The sequence below is a fragment of the Apostichopus japonicus genome, chromosome 13 (assembly GCF_037975245.1).
Source record: "Apostichopus japonicus isolate 1M-3 chromosome 13, ASM3797524v1, whole genome shotgun sequence".
In the NCBI taxonomy this organism is placed as follows: domain Eukaryota; kingdom Metazoa; phylum Echinodermata; class Holothuroidea; order Aspidochirotida; family Stichopodidae; genus Apostichopus; species Apostichopus japonicus.
Window position 1 is genome coordinate 24,742,717 of NC_092573.1, and position 19,566 is coordinate 24,762,282.

Genomic DNA, 19,566 nt, shown 5'->3' on the forward strand with positions numbered 1-19,566 from the left:
TGTGAAAGCCGGATAACAATAAAGACCAAAAACTTGGAAAATTTCCAATTTCTGCATTTTAAATCAATCTTCTTTCTTTTTCTTCTATTTTTTTGTAGAATTCGTCCACACAAAGGATTTTTCTACGACTTACTACCTCTAACTGTGACTGCACATATTGCATAATAAAGTGGCTAGTATTTTTCCACAAGTACCAAAATGAATTAACATTTCGCCACAAACCAACCAATAGATCTTACGACTAATATTCCGGTTAATTGCGCACAATTTGTGAGCTCTTCTCTAGGGATAATGTTCTAAAGTGAGATTAATATTTAATATGCCAAACGATCTTAGCCCTTAAAACTAAATCATCTCTGCCGAGTCAATGAGTAACTCACCATGACAGATTTCATGCCAGAGAATGGATGACACGTCGTTATGAAAATGACACGATGCATGACTAATGAGCATGTGTGTACATGCAATGTGCGTATGATGTAGTCAACACTAGATCTATATATAAATATATAGTATTCTACATTGCACAATAAAACTAAAGCAACAAGTGAAGACAAAATTAATGAAAGTTTTAACCATTCAGACAACAATTTTTGGTCTTGTTGTGTCTTCGGCCGTTTTTCTACATGACTAAATCATGGAGGTGTGTATGCGTAATATTCGGAAAACTGTGCACATTGATCAGTTTCAAGAAAAAAATCATGCTTTACACTACACACTTAAGGTACTGTATATTGACAATTCGTGATCTTAATCCATCCACTATGGGACGCATTGCTGGTCAAATCAATTCTTAGTTTTTAATTAATGGAAGCATTTTCCAAACATATTTTGGAAATACTATACTTTCGCTGCTTTCCTTATCTTTTCTTTCGCTGCATCCATCCATCCACACACCTCCACCCCCCCCCCACCCCACTCTGGACCAACGGACCATTGCCTGTTTCTTGTGAACTACGCAACTCCAACCAGTGCAAAAGATACTGGTGCACGTTTGCTTTGTGCAGCCATACATTGAACAAAAGAAGTGATTTATCTATCACACTGTAACTAGTACCAAAGCACAATATTACTGTAGGTGATGGCAGTGCTCTACAAAAAAGTTCCTGCACAGATATAACAAGAATATTTCGGTATTTTATGATAATATTTATAAACCTATTCAACTACTTTCAAAATGTTACTAGTAAATTATTCAAATATTTGACTTCCCTGTTGGCTTAAAAGCTTTGGATCTATTTATTCCAAACATTTTATTGACATCATAATGGCAAACCCACAGGTCATAAATGTTTTTGAATCTTCTTTACATACTTGATCTAAAAAAAACAAATCAAAAAGTTCTAATGAACAGAAAGGGACTCTTTGAAAGTTCTTAAAACAATGCATTAATGGAGGATCTCACAAAATCAGTTAATGGCAGTCTTGCTATACAGTTAGTAAAAGGAATCCTATACTGTAGATTTGATAGTGCATTCTGGAAACAATGTTGCAGCTTTTATGTTGTGAATTATAGCATAAATTTACATCAACACTCTTTCACTTGTCTGTCAAATACAACTTTAAAGATCTTGTTGTACTCAAGTAGTTAGTACTAATCAACATACTCTACCTGAATATAGCAATTTTGTGAGAACTATTTGTAAATGAACATGTTGCAATATTATCAACTTTCAAGCCAAACAATTGTCTCTTTCCAAACAGAACAATGAGGAAAAAAAGATGTTGCTTTTGAAGTGATGCTTGATAGTTGATATTACTGTAACAGTCCAACAAAATTCATCTCAACACTCCCCCCCTTTCCCCACCCCCACATTTTGAAACCCTAGTTATGTTAAAATTATTCTCCACCTAGCTATCGCTGAGATATAAGTTTGGATTACAAGCAGCCATATGCAAAGAATCATGAATAATTCAAAAGAAGACGGGGGACTCGCCCATCATTTATCACTTTCTTTTCACTTGGCCTGCCCAGTGCTAATCCATTGCTTTTACCTTTTCTTGGTCTAATAAGTTGTGTACACTCTCCATTTATTTTCACAATCAATTTATGCCCCACGTGTAATTCTTCACCTAAACGCCACTATCTTTGGAATCACAATTACTGGTGTTTGAGAGTGACAAAGAAATTTCTCATTTGCCAGATTGATGAGACAAGGAGGCAGTAACAGTGCATGGGTACATCGTGGAAGGGATTTCCAGAGCACTTGAATAGACTCCTGTACAGTAATCTTCAATAAACCTTGTTCATTCAGAGTCTAAGCGACTTCTGCTGTCAGACAACCTCTGACGAGCTTATTAAGCTTAAGATCAAACTTAAAAAAAACTGATGCCTTCTTAGAGATAACACAAGAAAGATGCTTACAGTCAACTTTATACAGTTCACAAAAACTGATGCCTTATTGGAGATAACACAAGACAGATTATTGCATTCAACTTGATACAACTTCTCATTCATTTTCTTTTTTTGGTAACATGGAGGATAAATACTAGTTGTGTCTCCAAAGTCACAACATTTTTCATCCATCTACCTGTAGCGACCAATCCCACAAATGTTCCATAACATAAAGATTCTAAAATTTTGTTCATACTTTTAAGAACCATAGAAACATCATCTTAAGATAGTTAACTTTGCAAAGTTTACAACTAGGTCAGAAGAAAATGTACATCAATGTTCATAAATTAAAAGACACAACTACTTAAAAGTATTGTATCTATTATGGCTCTGCTACAACTGCAAAGCAACCCACCCCCCATAACTGTGTCAAGTTACAACATAAAACTGACACATTACACTGTAGAATGAATGCATTATATTTAACCGAATATCATAATCTAAATCAACACTGAAGTTTCACATTGAACTCATTTCCTTCCCTCCAGCAAAAACCAAACCCATTTCCAAACAAGAGCCCAAGGGCACTGTGGTTCCTTGCTTGGGGTATATGACAATACACATCATATTATCAAGCAAGATTGGGCTGAAATAGTCCAAGTAATTGTCCTACATGTTCCCATAAAGTAACCAACACTATAGCCAACACTTTTGTGATCACAAAATGTGATCGGATTGTTTATCAAAAGGCACTTTTGAGATCTAAATATGGCGTCGAAAATGTAAGAAATATAAGAGACCTACAAGCGGTGTCAACAGATATGATAACAATGGTGACCTCAGATGACATGACCTTTAAGTTTCAAAATGTTCCACCACCCCATTCACAACTTGTCCCAAAATATCAACCATGTCACACCTTGGCATTGAGATTTAATTGCATTAAATGTCAAAAAATTAACTTTTGAACTTGTATGTAACTTCACACACAGAGGTCACCCGGAGGTCAACCAATTGACATTTTTGATCGGTGAGACCTAAATAGAGCATGACTGTAAAATTTCAAACATTTTTTCTTTGCCCATTTTCTCCCCCCATAATACTACTTTTTTAACATTAGCTGACCTTTGGTGACCTTAGATCACATGACCGTTAAGTTTGAAAATATTCCCCTATACCATTTGCAACTTGTCCAATAAAATCAACCTTGTCACACCTTGGCACTGGGAGTTATTGCATTAAATGTGTGAAAATTAACTTTGACCTCAAATAACTTTGCACACGAAGGTCAAATGGGGGTCAACCCATTGACAGTTATGATCAGAAGGTACCTTTAACATCTGAAAATAGCATCTAAACTGTAAAAATCCACAAAACACAAAATGGTCACCAGAGGTCAAATTGAGGTCAAGGGTCACCTCGATGCGGGTCGACAATTGGATTACATTGAAGCAACTCCCAACCCTAACGGACAATTTGTTCTTAAAAGTTGTCGCAAAAATACTAGTTTTTTATCATTAATTAACCTTTGGTGACCTTGTATCACATGACCGTTAAGTTTGAAAATATTCCCCTATACCATTTGCAACTACTCCAAAAATATCAACCTTGTCACACCTTGGAACTGAGAGTTATTGCATTAAATGTCTGAAAATTAACTTTGACCTCATATAACTTCGCACACGAAGGTCACACAGGGGTCAACCTATTGACATTTATGATCAGAAGGTACCTTTGACATCTGAAAATAGCATCGAAACTGTAAAAAATCCACAAAACACGAAAAGGTCACCAGAGGTCAAATTGAGGTCAAGGGTCACCCAGATGCGGGTCGACAATTGGATTTCATTGAAGCAACTCCCAACTCTAACGGACAATTTGTTCTCAAGTTATCGCAAAAATACTAGTTTTTTATCATTAATTGACCTTTGGTGACCTCGTATCACATAACCGTTGAGTTTGAAAATATTCCCCTATATCATTTGCAACTACTCCAAAAATATCAACCTTGTCACACCTTGGAACTGGGAGTTATAGCATTAAATGTCTGAAAATTAACTTTGACCTCATATAACTTCGCACACGAAGGTCACACGGGTGTCAACCAATTGACATTTATGATCAGAAGTTACCTTTAACATCTGAAAATAGCATCGAAACTGTAAAAATCCACAAAACACTAAAAAGGTCACCAGAGGTCAAATTGAGGTCAAGGGTCACCCAGATGCGGGTCGACAATTGGATTACATTGAAGCAACTCCCAACCCTAACGGACAATTTGTTCTCAAGTTATCGCAAAAAATACTAGTTTTTTATCATTAATTGACCTTTGGTGACCTCGGATCACATGACCGTTAAGTTTGAAAATATTCCCCTATACCATTTGCAACTTGTCTCAAAATATCAACTGTGTAACACCTTGGCACTGGGAGTTATTACACTAAATGTCTGAAAATTAACTTTGACCTCATATAACTTAACATACAAAGGTCACCTTGGGTCAACTTATTGACATTTTTGATTGATGAGACCTAAATTAGAGCATCAAACTATAAAAATTCAAACATTTTTTTCTTTGCCCATTTTCTACCCCCAAAATACTAGTTTTTTGACATTAATTGACCTTTGGTGACCTCGGATCACATGACCGTTAAGTTTGAAAATATTCCCCTATACCATTTGCAACTTGTCCAAAAATATCAACCATGTCACACCTTGGAACTGGGAGTTGTTGCATTAAATGTGTGAAAATTAACTTTGACCTCGTATAACTTCGCACACGAAGGTCACACGGGTGTCAACCAATTGACATTTTTGATCGGAAGGTACCTTTGATATCCAAATCTAGCATCAAAACCAAACATTTTCTTTTTTGCTCGTTTCCTCCCAAAATAAGCACATTTTTTCTAATGTGACCTTTGACCTTTTGACCTTGGTTTCAGATGTAGTTTAATCTCCTGATTCCAAAAAACAATACGAAAAGTCTGTACAACCATCTTAACTCCGACCGAAAAACTTTGACCCCATATAACTTCGCACATAAAGGTCACACGGGGTCAACCTATTGACATTTATGATCAGAAGGTACCTTTGACATCTGAAAATAGCATCGAAACTGTAAAAATCCCCAAAACACGAAAAGGTCACCAGAGGTCAAATTGAGGTCAAGGGTCACCCAGATGCGGGTCGACAATTGGATTACATTGAGGCAACTCCCAACCCTAACAGACATTTCGTTCTCAAGTTATTGCAAAAATACTAGTTTTTTATCATTAATTGACCTTTTGTGACATCGGATCACATGACCGTTAAGTTTGAAAATGCTCCTCTAACCAGTTCACAACTTGTCCCAAAATATCAATCTTGTCGCACATTGGCACTGGGAGTTATTGCAGTTTTAATATTTTCGGTTTTTGGACCATAACTGACCTTTGGTGACCTTTGTGGGCACCAAAAACAATAGGGCACACCTTCTCCATATGGCGGATCTATAGTCCAAGTTTGGCCTCAATCCAACATTCCCTTATTGAGATAGAGCGTACCCAAGCAAGTGTCACAGACACACACACACACACACATACATACACACATACATACATACATACACACACACACACGCCAACCTGACTGCATAGGTTCCTTTTGCTAAAGCAAGGAACCAAAAATGAAAGCTTCATAGATTTTTCCATTCTGTTCAACAAGAAACCATATACTGTATGCATCCCTGAGAAATGACTCCACCCTTTAACAATTGCTGAGTCATGGAGAAGCAGCGTGGCTCACCTTTATGAGGGAGCTATGCAACATTTGACTTTAAATTATCATGTCTAGATTGCCCTCCAAGTGGATGCGGACGTCACACTTACAGGTGTGAAACAAGTGATGGCAGTATTCTTGTTTCTTAAATGATGAACTGTTGGACAGTTGCCTTTGAAGCAAGAATCAAGGTTTGACTAGCCATCAAGAATTATTTCAATAACCATATACAATAATAATAATAACATCAGACACATGAAGGAACATTTTCAGTTTCTTTGATCTGCTCCAAAGATAGAAATTCAACAAATTAAAGTTCAGACTTTGCAGTACATGTAACTTTCTGAAGGAGCATTTAATTTAGATTTAAAGTAACACTATTCAATAATAACTGAATGATTTACTTAAAAACTAAAAGCACAGTTACCATTATTGTATTATCAGGTTTGGGATTCAACCATTTGCAATATTTTCCAAGCCTTCCATGCCCTGGAAAAATTTCCTACATGCCCTGTGCTGTTTCACCTTAAAAGATTCATCATAATATGCAAACAAAAAACATCTGTCATCCCCTTTTGCTTTTAACTTACTGTCTGAATATTATAGCCGACTGATCAATATTATGCTAGACTATTTAAAGCGATGGAAATTTTTGGGGTATGTTGGCTGGGACCATTCATGTACATTACTAAACTTATAGTACATGGCTTTTGTTAAGTTTGTGTTCTGGAGGGGTGAGACGAACCTCTAGGACTCTGATTTCATATTGAAAAGACATTAGTATATCCTCGCTAAGAACATTTCCTTCCCCATGTGTTTATCAGAATGAAAACGAAAACATTTTCTTCAAATTTCCCTAAAAAATTATATCCTACCATTAGCTAGCTATACTAACAACTAAGCCTAGCCAAAATTAGCAAGTGCTTCGTGTTTAAATAAACCAACCAGCAACAAATTTTGAGAAGCAAACCTGATTCAATCTCTTTTCATCAGTCCTTGATGTTTTAACAAACTACATCCATGATACTCTTTGCAGCTTTTTTTAAGATATATGCAGTGCATCTATACACATAAGTGTGAAGTCCTAGTCTTCTATGATACAGTTAGTTTCAAATTCCACAGGGTCTTCAAAGACAAATCCCAGGTACACACACTCACAACTTGGTTGCTGCAAAATTTACAAAACATAACAAAACACCTTTCTGAATGAAAATCTTTCTTTATTTCTTTTATTAACTGACTTCTTCTGAAAAGAACCAACATTTCTTCCAGTCCTATGGATGATTGAATTTGTTTGAAAACAAATAAATCATAACAATCAACAAGGGACAGCACAGGGTATACAACATTTCCATTAGAGATTCTAAAAATAGCCAATAATGCTTTTCCAACTTTCCTGTGATTTCATTGGCTAATAGTCCCTTACTTAAAGTACTTCTACCATTACTTTCCTCCGAGTAGAGATAGCATTTTCTCAATTAAGTTGGTATAGTAATGCAAATTTAACTTGCAGCAATGTTTTGGAATATAAAATATTAACTGAAAATATTTCAAGCTAATTGTGGCATGTGCAAGCCATTGTTGACTACTGTACTTCATGAAATTTGATACCATTCACAACAATATTTCACTGAGTGGCAAGATAAAAAATTCATGTTGAAAAGAAGAAAATACGTTGAATATATAGCTAATCACAGAAATATTCCAAATGGCATACGTTTGGAGATTCATATTTTTGATTTACAAACTTTGGAACCCTATTGTAGGCCAGGATTGTTAGACTAGCCCTCACCAAGAAGGTTCCACAGGCATAAGAATTTCACCTGGTCTTATGAATAGGCTAGGCTGCAGCTTTGCTTAAGATAAACCATGTTACAGCTTTGATAACTATTAACAAATCAGATTCCTAGGCTAAGCAATTAGAACTTGAAAAGATGAAGCCAAGGTACAGTATCTAGGCTAGGACTACAGTAGCACCAGTAGGGCCCGGCTGTTTGTGTTAATCATATCGCAGAAACAAGAGGGTACAACCACAGAATGCAAGGTAACTTGAGCAATGTGTCGCAGCATCTGGATGAGTGGATGTCCAGTTGAATCTTTTCCCACTCTGCATCTGAGCATTCACTTCAAAATATTAGTCTTGGACTTCTGTTTTTTTATATCTGTGTACATTTCTTTACATGTAGATTTTTGTATCTATATATGTTTATAAGTAAATAAATTAAAAATTATCACAGCATAAACTTGGGTTGTTCTCAAATTTAAGTCTTGGAATCCCCATACACTTCAGACTTTTAACCTTAGACTAAAAGTAAGACTCTTTTCAATTTTATACATGAAAAGAAAATTATTACAGCATAATGTTGGGTCATTCTCAAATTAAAGTCTTGAAACAGATGTCCACACTCTGCATCTGAGATTTCACTTCAGAATATTTGCATTGGACTTCCAGTCCTTTTAATATTTAAGGTTAGCTTTCTTGGAATGTGAGGGCAACACGGTTTAAGAGAAAGAACAATTAGAATCTGGCAATATCAACTGGGCATCTGCCCATCCAGATGTGGTTTCAGTTATCCTCCGCACACGGTACTTTCCATTTCTTGCACGGAAAACAACCATATCACATGCATGTACAATGTTTTTCTTCAATTATAGGTTACCAAATCCAGGATGATGAAAATAATACGGGAAAGTATCAAAGAAAGTCAAGAAGGATGGTTAGACGAAGTGAATGTCAAGGAAGTTAAGCTGCTTATAATTTACTGGAGGCATGAGTGGGTGTAATTAGCGATTACGTAAAGAAGTACAAGGCGGTCGTGGTGTGTAACAAGCAAAAGGAGGCCTGCGTAAACATGGAATAAGTAAAGTATTAAAATGCGGTCTGTGTAATAAAGATGAAACTTAGCGTGACCAAATTATTCCATTTGGCAGCTCGATTTCACCTTTTTCACCCCATATTGATAACTACAGCCAAATAAGGTGACTCTGTTTAATTAAAACTAATTAGGCCTAGGCTAGGCCTATCACTGCCACTTGTACTAAATCATCATTCCTCTTTAGAACCTAACGTATCCTGAGAATCTAGTCCCTATCCTGCTCCATATCCTGCAGCCAAATTCTATTCTTCTCCATCCTCCTCAATCATTTAATGTACATAATCAGTTTGATAAGACATTCTGCTCCTGCAAACAAAACTGGTATTTTCCGCTGACAGATTTGGTGTGCGGAAAGCACCGTTTTTTGTCAGCAGAAAGTACCGTGTGCAGAATGTAACTGTATCCAGGCTCCAGATGCTCTAGGACAGGTCTCCGAAGTAGCCCTGAATTCTATAGTTACTCCAAAAAGAGAACAGTCTGCTAGTATAATATAGTTTATAATTAAGGGCCTAGGCTAGATCAAGTAAGTGCAGTATGGGCTAGTAATGTTGTCGAGTAGCTACTGCCTACAGTAGCCATGGCTAGCTAGCCTAGGTTTGTATGTATGTGCACACTGCTATGCTTTACAACGATAGGCTATAATTAAACACGGAAATACGGTTTCTGAATATAAAAGGAGCTCAAAATTATGTATTGTACGTTGCTTTTATCTTTTAAGTAGGCCAAATATCAAAATTATGCTGTTTAATTTGACACTTCGTGTCACTTGAAGCACAAAAACTTCATTTTACTTATTTTTCAGCAATAAACATATGGTTTACTCACCACCTCCTTTGCGAGTTGTAGCGTCGGGTTAAATAGGACAAAAGATAAGACGAGTGCACGCCACCTATTTCAGGCTAGGCTAGGTGTATATTCTGTACACACACAAAACGTGGGATACCTTTGACTGACGTCATCTACAAACAGACGATGGGCTGTAGAAGCAATCCGGACACCTCAAACTGGTTCAATTATCATATTTTTTATTTTGAATAGCAGAGGTCGAGCTTTACAGTGTCAATTGTTCTTGACAGCATTAACAAGTAATATGTCAAGTACTACCTTTTTCAAGTTCAGCTAGTGTTTTACAGTTTTCGATGACCAAGATGAAGACCGAATAAGTTTGTTTTGGTTGGCCTAACGTACTAAAGACTGTAAAGTAAACTCTTTAGGTGTTAGTAGTTGGCCTAGTGTCCTAACTCAAAGCTCGAGTCCAAGAAGTCTATGTTGTACTTGTAAGTTGTAGTAGCCTGGACTAACTTGTAATTGTAACTTCAGATGCTGAACGTTCGCATGTCAGTTTACAACTCATAAGCCATATTCATGATTGATTTAACCCATCACTTAGTACTCTTAGTATCAATGACATTTCATCAAATTCAATTCAGTGACAGGTTTGGTCACAATTGGAGCAAATTGTCCATAGCTCAGCCGCTCCCAACTAGTAACCCATTGACAGCTAAGTTTGACAAAATGTGAATGTTATTTGTTTTGACAAATACATCATTACGGGTTTGGTATTAACTTCCAGGTCAAGATTTTTCTCTTCAAATAAGTGACATGCATTTGCTTCCAGTGAAAGGAACCCGACCATTGCCTCCGTGTAATCTAATTTGCGGCGCATGTTGTAACCAAAATATTCTACCAAATATAAATAGGCCTAAAGAGCTTGTGCATACTGTACTTACATCTGAATGAATGGTTAGGATATGGCTTATTAAGTTTAAAAGGATAGAAATCAAATGAACCATTAATTTTCAAATTTTTCAGTTCACTAGAATGTCCTTATTTGGCAGTTTTGATCAATGACAACAATTCTAAGTGTTGTCACTGTGGAATCACCAGAACTGTTATATGAAAATGCACACATATATTGTAACATTAGTACTTCAGATGTTCCCATAGCCTATGTTAGTTTCCCTTGTTTGATTCAATGATTCTGTATATGCCAGTATGGATAGAGTACAGGTTATTGTGTTCATTTGGAGATAAGTATATAAAACTGTCAATTTAATGGTTGGTGCTGTTTAAAGGTCAACAGATATTAAGACCACTCTAGAGACAACAAAGCTTGGTTTTACAAGTGTAAAAACTAAGAGTGATAATATTAATGAAATATATATTGCTGTCCTGGAGAGGATTTTCAAGTGTTTGACGTCCACGTCCGAGTTCACATAAAAGTTGACTTGAGTTCACACTGGAACACTACAGCCCTGGTAAGGGTAATTAATAGTAATAGGGGAGATAACAATGGCATAAAGAAGGTTGCTGGGTGGCATGTGGTACCAAATTATATATCCTCTCTCCATCTGGTTTTATCACTGGTATATCCTTACCAATTATTTTATGTGTGCATATCTATATGTTTATATATATGTGTGTGTGTACAGTATATCATTAGATGAAAGCAGAGAAATAAGATATGACTCGTAATTGACAGTAAGGTGTACTGTGTATGAAATATATGGGAAGTTTGTCAGAAATACTTGGCAGTGGAATGACAAGTAGAAATATTTGCGTTCAGTTACAAATTTGAAGTTAGAAGCAATTAAAATACAGTTTAGATTTTGGAGAGAGGTGTCTGTAAAGCTTGAAATGTTCCGAAACAGGGAATCCTGCAGAATTATCACAAATCAATTTTTTGTTAATATTATTAAAACTTAAGCAGAACCCAATACCTCGTTACAAAGAACACAAAAGAATGTGTAAATGTCATTGCTAGAATCACAAGAGAAGGAAGGGGGTTCTTATTCTCACAGACAAAATTACAAGTCCAAAAATCCTAGCATACACATTGTTTGTAAATAATGACAACCCCCTCATCAAATCCTTTATGAGCTCTATCAAACAGGATTTAGCTTTATTCAAAGACAATCAGTCTGTAGGAGAGTCATTTAAGGACCCCCATGTAAGCATTTTGTCAACCCCCCAACCTTAGATTTCTACTCACTTCCTTACCCAGTTTCCACCTCCACAAGTAATATCTCTGCGTAAAACCTCAGTGCCAACTATGTCGCATATTACCCCAGTCACTGTGGTTAAAATTGGGGTATATTTGGTTACATTTTCTAAAACTCTCATTTCTCTGCTTTAATCTAATAATATTTTCTTTTGGAGTACACATGGATTTTCTTAATAATAATAATATATATATATATATATATATATACTTATATATATGTATATAAATATATATTACTCTTCATCTTGTTCCATTAGGGTATTGTAAAAGATGCTATAATGAATCCATCTGACAGATTCTCTAGTGATGGTCAGTCAACCCTAAAAGCTCGAAAAATCCCGAACCAAAACATTGTCTACAGACTGAGACAACGGGAGGTGAACAGAAGTAAAGTAGCGTCTGATTTTCATCTTGGCCGTTCTTTCCACCAAAATGTATTTCCAAACTTCACCGTTGTGAATGTTGAGAAACCACCTTGCTTTCTGAGAAAGTTTTCACCTGACGGTCACTTTTTCATCGCCTTTTCTGCCGATCAAACCTCACTTGAAATATTCCGCTTCAACGGAGCTCAGGCCGGTGGGGATCTCCTTCAGCGAATCCACTCTAGTAAGCCCGATTTGGCCGACGAAGAGGCGGCCAATGTTCGTGGCGACTTATTCTCCAGATACTTTCACCATACTCACACGGTCAATGTAGCACCGAGCGGAGAACATTTAAATCGAGAATGTAGCCTCTTCACCGACGACGGGAAATACGTCATCGTTGGATCTGCGTGCTACATTCCCAACGAACCCCACCCGTTATTCTTTGAGGTTTACAGGAATAACGAGTCTGTTTCACCCAACCCCCGCTCCCCCTTGGAAGACTATTCCTTACACATAGTGGACTTACAGACTGGTCTGTTGAGTGACACCAGAAAGTTTCATTGTGACAAGGTCTTTCTGTCTCATAACCAGGGCCTTTATCTATATCATAGTACATTAGCAGTGCTCTCAGTGCAGCAACAGACCATTTACATCTTTCAGATCACTCCGGAGGGCACTTTCATCGACGTACGGACGATAGGCCGATTCTGCTACGAAGACGACGCTCTGATCCTGTCACCCTATCTGCAACCACAACCAAGCAATTCTCAAACGTTCCGTCCTTTCCGCGATCCGTGTATCAATTCCCTGAAGCACCGCCTGCTGTCCTTCTTGTGGCAGAGAGCACACAAGGATGGAACACCTGATGCCATGAGGCATTTCTATAAGTACTTTGATTGTATACGGTGGCTGAGAATGTGGAAGATACAGTTACTCGATGTGGAGCACTTGCTCATCAAGTGTGCCAGCGAAGACGTGGTGACGTTGAGAGTCCAGGATCCAAATTCTCAGCCGTCTTTCTTTGTCGTGTACAATATGGTCAGCACGGAGGTGGTGGCGGTCTTCGAGAATACCTCGGAAGATCTGCTAGAGTTCTTTGAACACTTCAGCGACCTTTTTCGCAACGCCACCCTCCACGCACCCATTCAGTTCACCTGTTCTTCCTCTAATAATATTCACGCCCGTCAGATCCACCGACGGTTCAAGCACACCATCATCAACGCCAAATACGGTGGCCAGCTGGAAGCGGTCAAACGCCTCCTTGCTCAGCTACCCATCAGCTCACAGTCATACACTAGCAGCCCTTATCTGGACCTGTCTCTCTTCAGCTACGATGATAAATGGGTCTCGGTGATGGAGCGGCCAAAGATTTGTGGCGATTACCCAATAAAGTAAGTATAAGATCTACTCTGGAGAATTGAGCAGTTGACATTCTTATCTCTTCATATGGATACAGGAAATGGTAAATTTATCTTTCATATGCAATATGATGAGTTTATGAGAGAGTGTACAGACTCAGACCAGTGGGCAAGTTAAACTGTCCTTCAGATATGTATAGTTTGTAAATATCCCCCTCTATATTCTCCCAATCCCCACCCCACACACTCCCTTGTACATTCTGCTCTGTTCAGTGAGCAGATTTGAAAGAACAATGTTTGCATTTAAAAGTGGAACAGCAGTTTTGTTCTGTCTTCTCTTATCTTGAATAAATCAGCCCATGAGAATACAGAATTAAGGGGGCGGGGGTGTGTGGGGGGGAATTGAACTTTGAAGGATCTTTGTGTAGCACTTTATGTAAATCAGAACCATGTCAATATTCTCTGCTGAATACTATCGATAAATTTAATTCAACCCAGTAGCTGCAAGATAAGTGACCTATACACACTTCTTATTTATGGGTAAATATGGCTGCTAATCAGGGATATGTCACACTTCTCTGTTTCTATCTTTGATGTAGATTGTGTTATTCATATAGACTCACATATATATATCTTTAAATCCAAGAAAACAAATTTTTTTAGAAAAACCTTGGCCTCTCTCTCCGACAGGTTCTATGCAAGAGACTCGGGCATCTTGAGGTTCAAGATCTTTCCAGGTCTCCTGACGAGATCGTCGAGTTCGTCGCTTCGCAGACTGGTGGCTTTCACTTTCCACCCCTATGAGCCATTCGCCATCTCAGTTCAGAGAACCAATACAGAATATGTCGTTAATTTCCACGTCCGTCATCAGCCTAACATGGCGTGGGATGAAAAGGAGGTCAGGTCAGCTCCTCCAGTCAAAGGTTTTGAGGTTCCGGTCGCTCCGTTCACCTCAGCGCGTAATTTATCCAGGTAGTAATGTTGACGTGACACAGATTAAAGTATTATTGGAATTTGCAATGCACAGCAGGAATCAGAGCTCTCTTGTGGTGGTAAGGACTTGCTGATTCATAATATAGTGCCCTCTATATGTATTATTATCTTTGATAAGTTGAGATAAGTCAAGTGGTTTGATGGGAGCATTCTTCTCTTTTCATTAAACCAGTCGAACTAAAAGGCTGAAATCTTTTTTATCTTTGCACAAATGAACATTATAGGAGACACTTGCTCCGATTTTATAAACATAATGGATGCTGTAAAAGAAAAGATTATGAAACCTGGGATATAAAACAAACCAGCTAAGGATACCACCAGGTAGAATGCAGAAGAAGAAGGACTCATTTCAAACAAATTAAACCATACTCCTATCGCACAGTTCCAAAAATTTGCAACAATTTATGTACTTAGGAAGAGAAAAAGCTGCTGTTTGCATCCATTAGGGTCCACTTCACGCTGGACTCTTCTCGTTTCAATAGATTTTGAATGTTTTCATTTTGTTCTTATTAGGATGGATCCATGAAAAGTATTTAAGGGATCACACGTGTAAGTGGTCACCCTTATAGGGTCTCAAGTTTGCCATTGAACAGCCAAGTCACCTTTTTTTTGGGGGGGGGGGGGGGATTTTACTTAAACTTACTAACAGAGGTTAATCAATCCAGAAAGACGTTGATACCAGGGGTCCTTGTTCTCACCAGCAGGCTGGTACCGTAGCAAGAAAAAGCCGCATCAACAAAAATTATATGGTATAAATAATAACTATGAAAGATTATTTTGATTTTGTTTTATTTGGGTATTTATATTTTGTGAGGGGGGCGAGGTGTTATCATATTTCTAATGCCCTGAGTACTAATTTACATTGTATTTTGCTTATTAGTTATCAACCAAGAGCATTGCTGTCCATAAGACAAGAACATGAAAATAAATTGAAAAAATATAAGAAATATTAAAAAGAAACTGACTCTCAGTTTAGTTTTCTGAACACCCATGGATTCTCTAATATTCAATATTTCTTTAAGGGGGGAGGGAGGGGGGGGGGTTCAATGAACAGTTATGAAACAGTGTTGATGACACCAGCATCATTTAAAATAATCTAGTTATGTTATCCCCTATCATCGGCTGTAGTCCAGGTAGCCTAAATATGGTCTCCATCTTTTGTTTGTGCCCTGTTGTTTTGTCCCATACATAGGTTCTTTGTTGAATCGCTCTTTCTCAATGTATTTAAAAGATATTTATCATCTCACTATATTTGTATATTTTGTTTTGAGTAGTATGAATAATAATAATAATATCAAAATTCTATTTTGTGGCTTTTATTATTATGATTATTTTTTTGGTATACTAACGGGGAAGAACTACACATATGTTCATTAGATCACCAGACATAGGTTTGAGATGGGGGGTGGGGGGGGGGGGTGACAGGAATCCGACCAATGTTCAGTGGTGCTGGAACTGCTAGCTGTGTTGTCACCATGCATGCATGAAAATCATTGCACAGGGCTATCCGATACCAAAATCCAATGCAGGCCATCAATTTGACTAGTCAGGGTTTTCATTTCAAGAAGTAAAGTAACATCACACAATTTTGAACCCCCCCCCCCATCCCCAACCCTCGCTAGCTAATTGAACCGTTTCGTGGGCAAGGAAAGATCCTCCTATACTGGTCGGTGAGAACATTAGAAGTAAAAAATACAACACTCTTATGAAACGCAGCTCACTGCTTCAACGAGTTAGTGTACTATTATGTCCATAAATAAATATCAAATAAGAAAGAAATTTGCATAAATACATAAAAACTTTGAAATTGCTTCTTAAAGATTTTTCTGAGTTTCAGTAATCATAGTTTCAAACAATTATATTGTGATATTTCCGGTAGACTTCTACCATATAACGTTTCTTTCATCTTCTTCTTTCTTTAAAGCAATTGGTCCATTTATGCGATTTTAATATCCTATCCTCTTTCCCAAAACCAAAAAGCAAAGCAAAAGTAACCCTTGAGGGAAAAAATTATCTCTCATTTCTTAATCCTCAATCGGTTGAAGTAAATCCATTCGACGTACAAAAGAGGCTCACTTTAAAATAGAGGCCTTCGCTTTGGCACTTAAATTTAGTCAATAACAAAATATGGTAAAGAAAGTAAAGGTAAAAAGGCAACTATGATACATCTCAGCAACTGTTAGAAGGGATTGACATAGTTCCTTCCGCAAAGTTGAAGAAATGCGGCCACCCGTAAAATTAAAGATTAAAACTCGATGATTTTTTTTTTGGTTGTACTTTTACGCTTGATGAAATTGTTACCACACTATTCACCTTCAAGACAGGCCAGACGAGAGGAGGGGTGGCGATACAGCCGTGGGGGGGGGGGTGGGGTGAGTCTGAGGTCAACTGATACTTATCATCTAGATAAAAAACAAAACAATTGCACTTTGTATTTCTATTTTATCTTTTTTTAATCTTTCGTTACAATAAATCGTGCGAGTCGAACGTACTCGAAGAGATTTTTGTTCGCGGGGTTTGGGGGGGGGGGGGGAGGAGGGAGTGGGTAGGAAAATCTATACTAGCCTACCTATAGCTACTTGGCTACATACCCTCTGTTAATCAACAATATGGGTTGATGAAAGGCAATTAAGTAAGGATATAGACCTCCCTGAATTCAGCCTCGATTTAGTCGCTTTCGTACCAACGAATCAAAACCTACCACAAAAGGTCAAGGATGAAGAAAAAATGCGCCAAATAGAAATTTCTTGATTAACCAAATCGACAAAATGAACGTTAAAAATCAAAACGAGAAATTAAAGTAGTATAGGTTATATAGTGTAACCAATTTTTTTCTGTCATTGACATTAGTAAAGCCTTTTTGATTTCATTAATAAATGTAGAAGTGAATTAACTTTGACATACCAAAATAACTGTTCAAGAACTTACGGGGACGTATTGGACATTGCTATTGAAGTGAAAGATTGCCGGATAAAACACGACGTCACCGGCTAAATAGCCAGTCAACTATTCACGGATGATGAAGAAAAATACTCCAAAGGGAAATCTCGATTTAATAAATTGACAAAACGAACGTTACAAGGCAAAACATGAACATTAAAGTAGTTTTATTTACTATATGATTATTAAACCATATATTTATTCGCTTACATTTACAAACTTAGTGTAAATTGTAACAACTTGGAAGAAGACAACTATAATATTGAGCTACTCATTGGGGCATTGGCAGGGACGTAGCCAGAAATTTGAAAGGGGGGAGGGGCGGAGGAGAATTTTCAGGGGCGTAGCGAAGGGGATTTTGTTGGGGGGGTGTGGAGAATTTGATTTGCCGACGGATCTGGAAGTGGTGACTGAAATGGGGGAGGGGGTGTCCCCCTCCCCTTTGGCAATTTTTTAGTTTTGAAACGTCCTTAGATGCAATCTGGTGCATATTTTAAGTCAAATTTGATTTGCCGACGGATCTGGAAGTGGTGACTGAAATGGGGGAGGGGTCTAAGGGGAGGGGGTGTCCCCCTCCCCTTTGGCAATTTCTTAGTTTTGAAACGTCCTTAGATGCAATCTGGTGCATATTTTAAGTCAAATTTGATTTGCCGACGGATCTGGAAGTGGTGACTGAAATGGGGGTGTCCCCCTCCCCTTTGGCAATTTTTTAGTTTTGAAACGTCCTTAGATGCAATCTGGTGCATATTTTAAGTCAAATTTGATTTGCCGACGGATCTGGAAGTGGTGACTGAAATGGGGGAGGGGTCTAATTTTTAGTTTTGAAACGTCCTTAGATGCAATCTGGTGTATATTTTAAGTCAAATTTGATTTGCCGACGGATCTGGAAGTGGTGACTGAAATGGGGGAGGGGTCTAATTTTTAGTTTTGAAACGTCCTTAGATGCAATCTGGTGTATATTTTAAGTCAAATTTGATTTGCCGACGGATCTGGAAGTGGTGACTGAAATGGGGGAGGGGTCTAATTTTTTAGTTTTGAAACGTCCTTAGATGCAATCTGATGTATATTTTAAGTCAAATTTGATTTGCCGACGGATCTGGAAGTGGTGACTGAAATGGGGGAGGGGTCTAAGGGGAGGGAGTGTCCCCCTCCCTTTTGGAAAATTTTTAGTTTTGAAACGTCCTTAGATGCAATCTGGTGCATATTTTAAGTCAAATTTGATTTGCCGACGGATCTGGAAGTGGTGACTGAAATGGGGGAGGGGTCTAAGGGTAGGGGGTCTACCCCTCCCCTTTGGAAAAATTAGTTTGAACGTCCTAAGATGCAATCTGGTGCATATTTTAAGTCAAATTTGGCACGGAAGAAGCTCCCGTTCTCCTTTTTCTATTCAGCTTTCCTTCTTTCTTCCCCTTCCGCTCTCTTCACCTTTTCTCCTTTTGCCGACAGACCCAAAATTTGCCGACAGCGACCAAATTATTGGGGGGGTGTGACACCCCCCCACACCCCCCCGCTCGCTACGCCCCTGAGAATTTTAGAAGGGGCACTTCTCACAAAGGGAGCATTATAACACTTAACGGAGCGCCAAGATGTACAAATAAAAAATTTTGCTCAAAATGCTCCCACGTTGCAGGTAGTAAGCAATAATAAGAGTACGGTATTATATTACGTAGCAGACGAACTTTCAGGGGAAAGTTTAAGATTGATAGCTTCTTTCTTCCTGAACCTGAAAAGAGGGCTTTAATGATATTTCATGCTTTTCGTTAAATTTTATTGGGGTACTCAACGGGGGAGCGATCGCTCCCATTGCCCCCCTCCCCCCCCCCCCGGCTACGTCCCTGTGTATTGGTAATTGTCAATGTAATCGTTGAATAGAAGCAATGATTGCGGATGAAACATGACGTCACAGGCCAATTTTAATGTCAGGGTTTGATCAATGACG

At 38.0% G+C, this 19,566-nt stretch overlaps 2 protein-coding genes across 7 annotated transcripts in view; one reads left to right on the top strand and one right to left on the bottom strand.

The window, feature by feature from the left end:
• The window catches only part of LOC139979172 (heterogeneous nuclear ribonucleoprotein K-like), a 96,103-nt gene extending 86,215 nt beyond the window's left edge, over window positions 1-9,888 (bottom strand). For 3 of the 4 annotated variants that reach the window (XM_071989901.1, XM_071989898.1, XM_071989900.1), the window contains exon 1: window positions 9,793-9,888. The gene's annotated coding sequence lies outside the window, so the exon portion shown is untranslated. The remainder of the gene's footprint in view (window positions 1-9,792) is intronic. The other variant, XM_071989899.1, reaches the window with a different exon arrangement.
• Window positions 9,838-15,992, top strand: LOC139979166 (DET1 homolog). 3 transcript variants are annotated; one of them, XM_071989887.1, is made up of 3 exons: window positions 9,838-9,974; window positions 12,229-13,727; window positions 14,385-15,992. In XM_071989887.1, the coding sequence occupies exons 2-3, from the start codon at window positions 12,250-12,252 to the stop codon at window positions 14,668-14,670; spliced, it is 1,764 nt and encodes a 587-aa protein (XP_071845988.1). In that variant the 5' UTR covers window positions 9,838-9,974; window positions 12,229-12,249; the 3' UTR covers window positions 14,671-15,992. The 3 variants fall into 3 exon arrangements, with proteins under 3 accessions (XP_071845988.1, XP_071845987.1, XP_071845986.1); XM_071989886.1 differs by having other exon boundaries at window positions 9,909-10,052; XM_071989885.1 differs by having other exon boundaries at window positions 9,942-10,244.
• Window positions 15,993-19,566: the final 3,574 nt, after the last annotated feature.

Coding starts and splice junctions, on each gene's coding strand:
- LOC139979166 (XM_071989887.1), top strand. CDS start 12,250: ATGAATCCATCTGACAGATTCTCTAGTGATGGTCAGTCAACCCTAAAA. Junction 13,728..14,384: donor TGTGGCGATTACCCAATAAA/GTAAGTATAAGA, acceptor TCTCTCCGACAG/GTTCTATGCAAGAGACTCGG.